The sequence below is a fragment of the Phascolarctos cinereus genome, unplaced genomic scaffold (assembly GCF_003287225.1).
Source record: "Phascolarctos cinereus isolate Bilbo 61053 unplaced genomic scaffold, phaCin_HiC Scaffold_3;HRSCAF=262, whole genome shotgun sequence".
NCBI lineage: Eukaryota > Metazoa > Chordata > Mammalia > Diprotodontia > Phascolarctidae > Phascolarctos > Phascolarctos cinereus.
In genome coordinates, this window is record NW_027555736.1 from 147,679,050 (window position 1) to 147,694,069 (window position 15,020).

Consider the following 15,020-nt stretch of genomic DNA (forward strand, 5'->3'; position numbering starts at 1 on the left):
CATCAATCCCACTTTTGATTTGGAATCCCTACCTAATCTGTACCCCAGAGTCAACAATTTTAATGATTCTAGGATCATAGATTTAGAGATGTGAGGGACCTAAACTTATCTATCACTCCCCATCTCCCTATACACAATTTGATGGATAAGGAAACTGAGTCCCAAAGAAAAGTCAAGTGACTCACCTAAGATCACACAAGTAGTAAGTGGCAGAGGTGGGATTTGAACACAGGTCCCCAAATACAGCACTTTTTTTTTTCTCTGCAATTCCTTCTTGACTCCTGTGGCTTCAGTTATCACTTCTGTTCAAATGATTTCTAAATCCTAATCTCTAACCTTGACCACTCCTGAGTGCTAACCTAGCATTTCTGACTTCATGTTATGACTTGGGAATCCTGCTAGCTAGCACCTCCAATTCATTATATCTAAAATCTGAGTCATTGTCTGCTTCAAAGTAACTTCTTCCCCTGACTTCCTTTATTTTAATGGTACCCCTAAACTCCCATTTATTCAGAGCTAAAGCTAGATGGTCATCTTTGACCCTTTCCTTTCCTACCACAACCAGTTACCAAATTCTATTGATTCTTCTCTTTTGGTGACTATTTCATGAATCTGTTCCATTCATACTGTTCTCATCACTGTCACCCAACTTCAGATCCACGTTAATTGTCTCCTGCATTATTCCAGTTGCCTCTTACTAGTTTGCCTGCCTCCTGCCTCTCTTCTTACTCCTGCTTTAAATTCATCCTATACACTGTTACCAGATTAATCTTCCTAAAACATAGCCCAGATCGTACCACTTTCTTGGTTAAAAACCTGAAATGATTCCCTCATTCCTTACCAAATAAAACCCCAGTCTCTCAGCTGGCCGTTTAAGGCCCTCTGAGATTTGACTCTGAAGCTGCTAGGTGGCAAACTGGATAAAGTGCAAGGCCTGAAGTCAGGAAGACTCATTTTCCTGAGTTTAAATCTGATCTCATATACTTCCTAGCTGTGTGGCCCTGGGCAAGTCACTTAACCCTGTTTGCTTCAGTTTCTTCATCTGTCAAATGAGCTGGAGAAGGAAATGGCAAATCACTCTAGTGTCTTTGCCAAAAAAACAACGAAAAGGCACCATGAAGAGTTGGACACAACTGAAAAGATTGAACAACAACAGAAGATTTTATTCCAACCTGCTTTTCCTGCCTTATCTCTTCCTGTTCTATATAACCTATCCTATGCTTTAGCCAAACTGGACTGTTTGCTATTAATTGAACCCAAACTGAATTGTGTTGCCTTTGTGCCTTTAACTCTTGCCCCTTGCTTGGAATCCTGGCCTCTTCCCCACCCCATCTCTGCCTATTCAAATCCCATCTTCACTTTGAGGTCTAGCTTATATACTGCCTCTTCATGAAACCTTTCCTATTCTTCTCAGATCTTTCTGTCCTCTGGGCACCTGTTGTACTTTGTACATCTCTTAGGACTTATCACATGTTGCTATGTGTTATAATTATTAGCGTATGTTTCTTAGCTCCCACAGTCTGCAAACCTTTAAGCATTACTTAAATAAGAGTTATTATTTTTAGGACACAAGCTCCTCAAAAGCATGTCTGTTTTCTATGCTCCACTGTAGTATCATTTTCATATTAGGTGCTCAATACATATTTGTGGAATGAATTTCTGGTCTTTAGAGGTGATATCATGGAAGCAATTCACACCCACTTCCAAAATGTGTCATGGTACTGCCATTGGCAGAGACAAAATATTGACCTTTATGATCCTCTGGTCTTCGCCAGCTGTCATTTCCTTATACTAGTGGGCGAAATGAAGTGAAGAGTTTGAAGTATACTTGTTTTCTCCTGGCTCTGCTTCTAACTTTTTGTATGATTTTAAGAATGGCATTTATACTTCTCAGTGACCTCAACTGTGAAATAAGAGTGTCATATGTCATAATGGTATATTGTGAACAGTAACAAATCAGTCTTTTTCTCAGAAAAATGAACTTATAGAACTTTGGTGACTCTCTAGAATGAGTGAAATTCATTTTCCCAAATCAGATGATAAGTTAGACCCTTGTCTGCCTGTGGGAGCAATTAGAGGAGAGCCCTAGAAAACTTTTTTTTTCTTTACAGTAAAAATACTTAGAAATATTGTACAGCAACTTCTTTAACATGCTCACTAGCTTAATGAAAGCTAAAGCCCTGGTTAGTGCTCTCCTTTCTGAACTAAACTTCTTAATTGGAGTCAGTAACCTGATATCCGATGCAACAGTAACTTTCTGTAGTTTTCGGTGCCTGGATTAAAAAAAAAAATCAGTGATGAAATGCCTAGTTTTCATCGGTGTAAGAAAAGGGATTGACAATGTAAAACGAATTAAATTTTTAGGAAAAAATAATGGTTCCATTTAATTTTAACTTTGCTGCCATAAAATTTAGAAATCTTTTCACCAAAGAAAACATACTGAAAGTAATACTAACTAATCACCAGTGCACTGCAGGGTAATTATTTGACAATGACTATAATTCATGAAATCTGTTAGTAACTACCATTTTTGTTATAGGTAGTCTTGAAAATTGCAAGTAAATAGAGCAAGAAAAACATATAAAATACCGTTATCCAACTTGCAAACTAAACCTTTTTACACCATTAAAGTATTCTATAAAAATCTTTCATCTAGGTAATGCTTGGAGGATTTAATGGATTCCCCAGTATTGCTTTTTTTTTCCTCCTAATTGGGAAAAATCCATCTACAAGAGAAACAAATCATAGCATAGTATGTAGCATGCGCTGATTATCATTCTTCAACTGCTTTGGGTTTCTGCTGCTCTTAAGCTAGCATTTAAATGGACCATTTGATTAATCATTTGTATACTGACTGTAATCCTCCCAAATTTCCTTTCTGAGTTGTACATACTGTAAAAGACAATTATGTCGCCATAGATTAAATAAGTGAATTAAAACAGAGTAGCAGCTTAATTTGACCTGTGATTTTGCTCTCCTTCCCTTCAGTGGAACGTATGCCACTCTAGCAAATAAATGAAGTCATCCATGACAGCTTGTGATGAATTGCCGTATTTATACTGTATATTTTAATAGCCTCACACTAATTTAAATTGAGCACAGAGTAAATTATAATTCAGTCACTTGACTGCTTGTATTTAACTTGACAACTCATCCTTATTTGTCCTGGAGGTGTAGTGGAGAGCAGAAGAAATGTACTCAGGTATTTCAGGCTTAGATTTAACCCTTTCTTCATGAAATACTTAATATTCAAATCCTCTTCTATTTCAACTGTTTAACCCTAGGTGGGGGGTAGGAGGGAAGGGTGAGGTGTAAAAACCACCTCAAGCTAGTCTCAAGCTGTCCATAGTTGTTGGGTTTTTTTTTCAAATACTTTAAACAGAAATTTAATATTTTGCTTATTTTATTGATGGTCCATATCAAATAAGAAATTGACTTTGCTTCTTAGCGTTTTAATGATTACTCATAAGAATACATAGGGGAATGAAAATTAACTTCTTCTATAGTAGTAAATCTCCCAGAAGCAGTATGGTTTAAGGATCAACTTTATTTTCCTGTTCAAGATCATCCAGATGACATTATCCTTACCCACTATGGAGCCAAGAATTTTTTTTTTAAGGCAATTGGAGTTAAGTGACTTGCCCAGGGTCACACAGTTAGTTAGTGTCAAGTGTCTGGTCAGAGGCCAGATTTGAACTCAGGTTCTCCTGACTCCACCATCCACTGTGCCACTTAGCTGCCCCACCCAGAATTCTTAATTCTGGAATACTGCAGATGAAAAATAAATAAATAAACATTTATATTTAGGAGGCTGGTACCATAATGTGAAACCAGCATATCAGAGTTAAATACTTTAAATTTATGGAATCTAAATGAGCAAAGTGGATTTGGTAGAATTAGAATTCTGGTTGATCTTTCCAATTTACCTCTTAGTTTTTGTGGCATTTGAAATATTGCTGGAAAAGTAAAGTACATCCATTTTCCCCATCCAAAAACATCTAACTGTGAAGATTAGAGTTGTAATGTGAATTTTGGTTTAATTCTGAGAAGCTGAACACAGCTGCATGATATTTGGTTGACAACTTGATAATACTATACTAGCTAGCAGTCATAGTAAGAATTAAATTAATGATTATTTTGAAAACCTTAAGGTTTAACCTAGTTTATTAGAGGAAAATATTCCTTGTATTTGAAATAGGGTTGTATAGTCCTAATATTATAATGGTTTAAGATTGATACAGTGCTAGAAGAATTTATTTTGCTGCTAAATTTTCTACAGTAAGAAAAAAATGTAAGTGAATATTGTTGGCAAGTGACTATTGATCGGAGGAAGCGTGTTAAATGTTTCTTGGCAGTCCTGTATTACACTTACAATCTAGTTTGGTGAGAGCTTTTATAAATAACCCTAAAGCAAACTCTTGATAGAAACTAGTTATGCTTTTTTGGTTTTTTTTCTACCTTTAGATGGATGTCAATACTCTATAAGATGTGTGTTTGGAAATTGCCCTTTTTTCCTCACTTAGTTCTATCAGCAGGATGAAGTCCATAATTTATGTTCTATTAATTCTCCAACATGATTACATTTACTCTCCTTTTCTAACATAAAGTGAAGTTTAACTGTTGGGTGGTGTATACCATTATGGCAGGACACTAAGTATATTTAGTGTTATTTGGAAATTCCAAGCTTGAAGTTCTTTTTTCCCCCCACATATTGCCTAAAGTAGAAACCTTGGCCACCTTTCTTAAAAAAAAATGCCTTTCTATAGTTTTCTTCTTATTAGCTGAATCTCTTTTTTATACAGAAGAGTAATCATTGCCCTTAACTGAAGAGCCAAGTAAAATTTAAATAACTGATAATCTTTTTAATATATAATAAATGCTTGAGAAGATATTTGCTTTCATCAGTGTATACTCTCTCTTACACATTTAACATTTAAAAGAAATTAAACATAGGTGTTTGTATAATAAAATATTTTATATTCATTTTATATTCACTTGGAAATACTTTTTAATATGTTCATACTTATAGCACCAGGGTATAGTGGAAAAAGCCCTGGAATGGAAGTCTTGGAGGGCTTGTAACTGACCTCTGTTCTGCCACTTAGTAGCTATGTGAACTGAGCATATCTCTTCACATCTCTGGGCCTCATTTTCTTTATCCATAAAATGAGAGTTGATGTAGCTCAAAGGTTCTTAATCTGAGGTCTGTGAACTTGTTTTTAATGATATTTTGATAACTTTATTTCAATACTGTTTCCTTGGTAATCTTATGTATTTTATATTGCACATTTAAAGACATCGTTCTGAGAAGGGATCCACAGACTTCAGCAGAGTGCTAGAGGGGTTCATTTTAGAAAAAGGTGAAGAACCTCTGGTCTAGATGATCTTTAACGTCTCTTCCAGTTCTAAAACTTATTTGGTACTCTTCTGTATTATAGTGTAAAGCTTTTTGATCAACATAAATATTTTAAAGCTTTATATTATGTTTACTATGCAAAAAAAAATAGATTTTGGTGACTTATTTGTTCTTATAAGCAAAAGACCAACTTTAAATGACATTTATATCTGTCATCCTGTGTGCTTATCTTCCAGTGTGTGAATCACAAGACATTCTCTTTTAATGGTTTGAGGGTTAATAGGTACAAGTCACTCCTATCTTCCTCCTCCGAAAATAACCAATGTGGCCAAAATAGGGTGTATAAATTAAGGGTGTGATGACTTAACTGACTTTTAAAGCCATTAATGCTGACCTTGAAGACCTGGCTTTTTCCCCTGCCCCATCAATCATTTCTGTACCACCTCCCCCAGTCCAAAGTGATAGACAGATGTGTATATGCAGTTTGTTATGAGGATGAGGTGTTGATGGTGGTAGAGAATCCTTTTTTTAATTCTTATATTACATAGCAGTTCTGCACAAGTTTTAATTTGGAACAGAACAAACAGGTAATAATTGGCTTTTTTTTTCTGTGCTAGGTGATATTGCTAGATATTACACTGGAACTTCAAAAACAAATTATGTCTGAATTGGAAATTCTTTATAAGGTAATCATTTTCCCAGTAACTACTTTTTAAACATGTTTTCAGTATTGTCTCCTCCTCTTTTTTTTAACCAAGCTACTTTTTTGTCTTATTTTTTATAGTGTGATTCATCATATATTATAGGATTTTATGGTGCATTTTTTGTAGAAAACAGGATTTCAATATGTACAGAATTCATGGATGGTGAGTTTTACATCTTGCATCATTCCTAAAATAGCTTTATCGACATTGCGATTTAAAATGTTCATTTGCTATAGGCGTTGAGTAGGGTGTTAAAAAATAATTAAAACATATTAATAGTTACCTCTTCTTATGCCCTAAAATCAACCTAGTGGTTTTGATTACTAGTGTTAAAATTTTTAGCAGTGCTATATTTTCCAGAATGTAATTTCCTTTACTTTTATTGAAAATTTAAGTAGAACAGATTAAATGCTAGTCTAATCTGTGGTTTGATATTTGATTCTTCTATACAATCTGTCTTTACTGACAAAACAGCTGTTCTGTTCTTTTAATGTTTCAATAGCCAAAACAGATTTTCTTTTAAAGAAATCTATTAACCCAATGTCCTGTGTCTTTCAGTGAGAAATCGGTTCTTAATTGCAAGATAAGAAATTGTTTTTCAACACAGCTGTTAGCCAAGCTGCATTCAGTTTTCTTTGGACCTTACCCCTATTCCTTTCCATCTGTATTTTTCACTCATAACCACTCTGAAGTGTTTTCTTCATCTGACTATCAAGGCATTATGCAGATTTCCCAGTACCTTACCAGTGAAATAAGGTAATCACTGTTTTCTTCCACCCACTTTAAGTTTGAGCATGTCTTTTAAGTGACACATTTAGTGTCTGACCCATTAAAGCTCACTATTTTTCATACATTATATCAAGTCTCCATTTTCAGATTCTCAGTATATTACTGGAGCAATAATCCATGACTTTCTAGAATTTTTCATGACCCAGCAATTGATGCCATGCCAACGTATACATTTTAGTTACCCACATATGTGATTTTCTAAGGTAAAATTCAGCCAAAATTATCAAAAATTGGATGTCTTAGGATCATATATATAATGTGTCTTGTACAAGTAAGCTACATAGAAGCAAGGCCACAAATCTGAGACATGCTTGGAACCTTGAAAGTCCAAATTCTTCAGTTCCAATTTTCATCTTTTAATGTTTTCTCCCTTCAAATAGTATACTTTTCAGTCAACATTTAACATACTCTTTCATGATTTTCTCCTTGCCTCTTTTTACAAATCTCTCCCACTTCATAAGGAAGCATGGTACAGTTGGTAGACAGTTGGCCTCAGAGGTCAGCAAGACCTGGGTATAGGTCCTGCCTCTGGCAGATCCTGGTTGTGTGAACCTGACTGAGCAAGACACATAAGCTCTCAGTGCCCTAGAGAGCTCTCAGATATTTTGAGTTGCAAAATAGGTGTTGAACTATATTAGTAAAAATAAATTCCTCATCAGAAGTTTCCTATGCCAATGAAATTACAGATTTGGACCAAGAAGAAAAAAAAATATTTTCTTACTCCTTAATATATCCCTTGTACTCCAGGCAAACAGTGTAATTTACCATTCCCTAAGAATATTCTGTTCTTTCATACTTTTGCTTTACACTATTCTCTCTGCCTCAGATATCCTTCTTCTCCCACCTCATTACCTGTTATTTAATATTTAATATTCAGGACCTCACCTGTGTGCCGTTTTGTCCATGAAGTCTTCTCTGAGATCCTCTAGTCAAAAGTGATTTCTTCCTTTTCTGAATTTCCGTAACATTTGTTTGTAACCTTCAAGTATTTATCATGCTCAACTTTGTGTTGTGTTTATTTTGTCTATATGTCGTATCTCCCCTACTATACTGAAAGCTTTTTAAGGGCAAAAGCCCAGTCTTAATCTCTCTTTTTATCACTATAGCCCATAGCATTTTCATTTACACGTAGCAGACATTAGATAAACATGCACATATTTAAATGATAACCATAGTCATAAAATAAACCTGATAAAATAATATGATTAGGGAACAAGTAGGCTTTAACAATTTTCTGTAGCTGACCACATTTATAAATACATAATTTCTTCAGAGAACATAAGATCTACTCTATTATTTATTGATATTTCAAAAGTACTTAACTCAGTAGAATGAAGTACAGCCTTGGAGGACCTCCTCAAAAAAATATCTCATATGCACATGTTAAAATTATACATGACTGATAGATATGATTACTAAGGAAATGTTCAACCATCTGCTGAGTTTTGACATTAAATAAAGTTTAAAAGAAGACATCTGCTTATATAAGGCAATTGCCAGTGTCTTGGTAAGTGTCCTGTTCATTCAAAACAGAAGGATTCCTATTGGTGGTGAGGTTCTCCAAAGTGCTTCTTTTCGCAGTTGATAATCAGTTGCATTGAGCTCTAGAACACTTCTAAGGTCTTTTTAGTGAATTCCAAAGCAATGTAAAGGAGATTGTTTTAACTATCCACACTTGAAAACCAAAATGGATGAAAAATGCATGTTGACTAGACTGTGATATGTAACCTATTAAGTTTAGTAGATAGATAGTTAGAGAGGCTCTGCAATGACAATGAGATTGGTACAGAATTTCATGGGAGAGGGAGACTTAGACTGGATCACATTTAGGAAATTGCCTGGTGCTTTCAGTTGTACCTAATGCTTGCTGTTGTGAAAGTCCATCTTTTTAATACTAATATCCTCCTGTTATTTGACTATAAATCATGGAACACCATGATCTTGAAAGAATCAGAATTGCAAGTAACCGGAAAGACAATCAAAGAGAGACGTGGTGGGTGAAAGGAGATTGCAGTATGTTATCAATGATGACATGCAGAAGTGATTTAGGAGATCTCATCATAGAAGTGTTTGACTGGAAAAGGAAGGTTATTAATCAAATAGAAAGAAGGAAAAGCAGCAGAATGGAAAGCAACCCGAACATTGGTACCTCTGAGTCATTAAAATAGTGAAAGGATAGATATAAAAACCTATTTGAAGGGATGTAAAGCAAAATCAGCTGAACCAGAACTGTCTACCCAGTGAATACAATTCTGTGTTCTAAAAAGAAAAGGCAAGTAAGGAGGGAAGAAAAACAGAACCAAAGGCAAACCTGGAAGGAACAAGAGACAAAAGTGCTTGTCTTCTTGTTTGTTATCATTTGATTCTTCCTTCTTAAATGTTAATGGTTAAGATTTTACCCTTTGTTTTATATGTTTATCATTATTTAATATTAAAAACAAAACCAGGCTGGATCTACTGTAGTGAATGTATGAGAAGAGTTGGAAAAGAATTTTGTATGATGCAGAAAAGCTTGGAGGGGTTGCCACTTGTTGAATTGAAGAGAGCCCCCACACCAAAAACTTCGCATAATAGAAGCCTTCTCTAAAAATTTTTACATGGAAGTACAAAATTTAAACTTGCAGTAAGATTATACCATAACAAATTGCTTTCATGTAAAATTAAATGATTTGTTTCACATAGCAACAAAAACAATAATAATAAAAGCAGTTAAATGGTATGGTAGATGGAGTGCTGGACCTGGAGTCAGGAAGACCTGAGTTCAAATTTGTCTTTAGATACTGTGTGACTCTGGGCAGATCACTTACCCTCTCTCTCTCTGCTTCAGTTTCCACAACTGTAAAATAGAGATTTTAATAGCACTTATCTCCCAGAGTTGTTGTGAGGATAAAATGAGAAGATATTTATTAAGTACTTTGCAAATTTTAAAGCATTGTATGAGTGGTTGATATTAATAATGTAGTCTTTTTATTAATTTAGAATGTTTATTTAGTACCTATCCTGTGTAATTCAATTAAATTCAGCATCTGTTTATTACGCACCTATTGTATGTAAAGTACTATAATAGGCACTAGAGATACAAAGACTTAAAAAGTAGGTTACATTTTATGAAAGTAACATAACATATACACACATCAGTATAAGACAGTTTGAGTAGGGGAGAGAGAGAGCTCTAAGAATTAGAGAAATCAAGAAAGGTTTGATAGAGGTCATAGCATCTCAGGTGAGCTTTAAAAGAAGCTTCTGAGAGCAGAGGGAAGGAGGGAAAGGATGCCAGGCATGGAAAAGCATAAAGTACTGTATATATAGTAGACACCATGGGGCTACAAAATTTAAGGTGATACTCTCATTATAGAAAGATGATGATACTTTAGCCAGTTTTCCAGTAGTGATGATCAGCATTTCAGATCCATCCACCTACTCCAGCTAGGTGCCTCTTGTCACCACTATCATGTGTCTGTAAGGTGACTGACTGGGGATGAACCTTTAAGGTGACTGAGTGAGGAGGAATTATGACCATGGAACAGACTGAAACCCACTGGCCCTTGGGGATCAAACCAGTGACTTTGGTCCTGTCAGCTTTGTGATCAGACAAGATGAGCTAATCATGCATTGGGTTTATAAATGCATTCAATACCCAGATTAAAAATTAGCCTTCTATATATATTTAAAAACAATATTGCATAGTAGTGGAATTTGTTGGGGGGAAAAACAACCTATAAAAATATGTTTTCACAGGGAAACAGGATGTTGTTAAAAGAGCACCAGGCTAAAATTAGAGAAATCTCTAGTCTACATTCTGGTACTGACTCGTTGGACCTTACGCAGGTCATTTCACTTCCTTAGGCCTCAGTTTCTTCATCTGAAAAATGAGAGTTGACCTCTAAGATTTGTTCCAACTTTAAGTTGGAACTTCTCCAGCACATCTTGTGATTCTAAGAATTTCATCCAGGAATAGAATATTCAGCTCTGTACAAAAGGGAGGAAGAAGAACGGGGAGCATGACCAGAGTGAATTGAAATCAGAAGCCCTTAAATAGTCCCAGTGTGAACTGACACTTCTAGTTCAAACTAGCATTCATTGAGATTTTCATTTCATGCTATTTGAAGTCTATAAGACTTTTGTGATTCATGTCCAATCTCCTTTTCCTTCAGGGTAGACTTAACATATTTGGTTGAAACTATTGGTTCATATTTCATTCTATATCCTTGAATAAATATGCTACATCCATTTAAATCATATTATCACTTCTGACCTCCTCGAAAGTCCTCCATTGTCGCATGATGATGACTGATTTCTTTAGGACTATGTCAATAGAGTGTAAGCTTTGGCAGGTCCTACCAAGCTACAAATGGATTATGTTTCTGTTGTCCAAAAACTACCCTAAGTTTAGACAGACTTGTTACCAGCATGCCCAAGATAATTTGGTTTTTTTGGACATACCTAGTCGTGAATTTGATATGCCAAGCAGTGGAAGCAGTACCCACACCAGTGAAATCATATCTCATTGAAGTAAGCATTGCCTCTGACTCTTTGTAATAATATATCAAAGATAGGGCAAATCCCAATATTGCACAGAGCACAGTATTTTATATAGATAACATCTGAAGAGTGGGAAATAATTAAGATTAGAGGAAATTTTATTTATTATTTGTTTATTGGTGAGGCAATTGGGGTTAAGTGACTTGCATAGGGTCACACAGCTAGTGAGTTTCAAGTGTCTGGGGCCAGAGTTGAACTCAGGTCCTCCTGACTCCAAGGCCAGAGTTCTATCTACTGCACCACCTAGCTGCCCCATAGAGGAAAATTTAAACACAACCATTCATCATCCCCCAAACATGATTCTTGTTTTCACAGTTCTTAATATGATGGTATGATCACAAGAGGGATGCAATGATGATGACACATGATATTTGACCAGTCTTACTAATTTGTTGTAGTTGTTAATTTATCTATCTTCCATCAAGTCCCCATTTTGCTTTCTTTTGAAATATTTGATTTCATAGCTTCCTTCCTAATGATTTCCAGAATGATGACATAAAAAGAAATCTCACCATAAATTATGGGTTCTCTGGTATAACTGGTTGGGTCTGCTCTTCTCATCAAGACTGTGATGTGTTAGCAGACGGAAGACCACTTTAGTTAATGAAAGGACTGGCTACCTCATCTATATTTGTTAGCATCTTTGGAAGGTACAGAAGTGGTACAAAAGCTTTTTCTTCTTTAGACATTTTATCTTTGCATCTGCCATTTTATCTAAAAGGTCAGCGAGGGTATAACTTGTTTTTCTGTCTTATTTTCGCTTTCTTATATCTGCAATACAAATAATATTTTAGTAAATAAATGTTGTTCAAGTTATCACAGAGTTGCCTTTTTCTTCTTACTGTCTTCCTTTTAGCATTTTTAGCCAGTGCAGTTTTAACCACAGTATGATTTTCTAGCTCTTTGTCAAAATTTACAGAAAACAAAAGTGAGCAAAAATATTGACATTGATATATTTTCCACCATCTGCTTTACACAGGAAAAATGCCTACCCAAGACTTTGATGTTTAAAGATCAATTTGGGAGAGGAGAGGCTAGAAAAAACTATTTTTGTTTTCACTTTTGTACTGGTTTTGAATTAAATGAAATTATTTCTGATGGATGAACCAAGTAAATATGTTCCTGGCTTTGAGAAAACTCAACATATGAAAATTTATACTTAAAAAGTAGTTACCTTTGTATTTAAGAAGTAATTTTAGTTGTACAGAAAAATTCAACTTAGGTTTTCTTTTGTTTCCAAATGAGGAGCCTCTGAAGATTCTTGAGTAAAGGAGTTAACATGACCATAAAAATGTGTTATGAAGATTACCCAGGCAGGAGTGTGATGAATGTATTGCTCTCATCATCAAAAAACCCTCAAAACCCCCAACTTGATCCATCCAGTCTCACTAGCTACATTGTACATCTCTACTCTGTTTTGTGGCTAAACTCCTTGAGAAGGTCCCTCTCAGTCACTCTCTCCACTTCTCTCCCTCTCTTCTAAATTCTTGGTCATTTGGTTTCTCACCTTATCACTCAACTGAAACTGCTGTCTCCAAAGTTGCCAGTGATCTTTTAGTTGTCAAATCCAATGACCCTTTCTTAGTCCTCATTCCTTTTGACCTCTCTGCAGCCTTTGACACTGCCTACCAACCTCTTCTCTTGGACACTCCTACCTTTATATTTTGTGATTTTAGTCTCTCCCAGTTCTCCTGCCTATCATATTGCTCCCTTCTCAGTCTTCTTTGTTGAATCTGCATCCAGGTCACACCTGCTAATCGTGGGTGGGCCCCAAAACTCTGTTCTGGATTCTTTTCTCTTTGTCCTCTTTTTTACTTGATGATCTCATCTACTCACATGGATTCAATTATCATCTCCCATACGTATGATTCTCAGATCAATTTATTCAGCCCTAACCTCTCCTGGCTTCCAGGCTTACATTTCCAACTGCCTGTTGGACGTCATAAGTTGGCTGTCCCACAGAAAACTTAAACTCAACCAATCCAAAACTCAACGCATTACTCTCTCCCTGACCCCTGTGCCAACCTTCACTTTCCTAACCTCCTGTTTTTATTGAGGGCACAACTCCTCACACACTCATGCCACATATCCAGTTTGTTACCAAGCCTACCTTTGCAATATCTCTTGCATATGTCCCTGTCTTTCCTAGAACACTGCCACAGATCTGGTGTAGGCTCTTGTTGCTTCAGATCTGGACTGTTATAATAGCATTCTGTTTGATCTCCTTTTCTCTTCTTTCCTCAGCCCAGCCCATCTTCCACTTAGCTATCAAATTGATTATCCTGAGGCACAAGTCTGACCATGTCACTTCCATATCAAATAAACTCTAATGGCTCCCCATTACCTCCAGAATCAAATATAAAGTCCTCTGTTTGGTCCTTCATAACTCAACCTCCTCTTTCCATTCCAGTCTATTTATACCTTTCTCCCCTCAACATACTCTGTGATCCATTATCATTGGCTTACTTGCGTTTCCTCACATAAGACACTCCATCTCCCGACTCATACATTTTCTCTGGCTGTTCCCCGTGCCTAAAATGCTGTCCTATCTCTTCTCTGCCACTTGACTTCCCTGGCTTCTTTCAGGTCCCAACTAAAATCCTACTGTCTACAAGAAGCCTTTCCTGGTCCCCCGATGCATCCAGTATATACCTTGTTTTTGCACAAATCTTTACATTTTGTCTCACATTAGATTGAGTTCCTTAAGGGTAGGGGCTTTTTTTGTCTTTGTATCTCCGGCACTTACCACAATACCTCAAAAATATTAAATACTTCATAATTGCTTATTGATTTGAATTGAAAGAGTATGTATTGGAAAGACTGGTTTCCTAGCCAGAATTAAGTATTTATGAGTAAGTCTAGGGCACCCAGCAACTTAACTTTTAAGCTTTGTGTTGCACCATCTACTACAGCAGTGATAGCTTATAATGGCTTAAATTTCTTTTCTGGGTGCTCTTTTTGGAAGGATTTTGATAGCAATAGTTAGGTCGTTTGGTGAAGGGTCTTGAAATCATGCTATATTAGTGTTGACTGAAGGAATTGGGGAGGTTTAGCCTGTAGAAGAGAAGCCCTGAGAACATGGGGGATGTGGGAGAGAGGAGACACATGGGAGAGAATATGAGAGCTATCTTCATTTATTGGAAGGGAATAAATCGTGTAGGAGAGGAACCAGACTTGTTTTGCTTTGCCCTAAGAGGCAGAACTAAGGAGCTTCAAGTGAAAGTTACAAAGAGGTGACTTGTAGTGAAAGATTTACCAAAAATTAGAACTGTCTGAAAGTAAAGTGGGTAGCCTAGGAGGTAATTGGCCTTCCAACAGGCTGGATGGCCTCTTGTCATGTATATTACAGAGAAGATTCTTGTTCAGGTATGGATTGGACTAGATGACTTCTGGTATTGCATCCAAATAAAAGATTCAGTGATTCTTTAAGGCAGTAAGTTACTGCAAGCCTCTAGGAGAAAAGACAACAGCGGGAGCTGTGGTGGTTGCAGTGGGATTAGAGAAGAAGAGCCAGATATGAAAGAGATTTTAGAGGTAGAAATAATAGGATTTGCCAACTTCCCTTTCCCTCATATCATACATCCAAAGATGATTCTAAGGTTAAGAGCCAGGGGACTGAGAAGATGGTT

General features: G+C 36.1%; 1 protein-coding gene across 8 annotated transcripts in view; it reads left to right on the plus strand.

Annotated features, from left to right (window-relative positions):
- Positions 1 to 15,020, plus strand: part of MAP2K5 (mitogen-activated protein kinase kinase 5) — a 282,818-nt gene that overhangs the window by 111,305 nt on the left and 156,493 nt on the right. For 7 of the 8 annotated variants that reach the window (XM_078151216.1, XM_020982680.2, XM_020982672.2 and 4 more), the window contains exons 10-11: positions 5,974 to 6,042; positions 6,141 to 6,222. The exons of the other annotated variant lie outside the window; for it this stretch is intronic. In XM_078151216.1, coding sequence (XP_078007342.1) covers positions 5,974 to 6,042; positions 6,141 to 6,222 — 151 coding nt within the window. The remainder of the gene's footprint in view (positions 1 to 5,973; positions 6,043 to 6,140; positions 6,223 to 15,020) is intronic. 8 annotated transcript variants of the gene reach the window in all.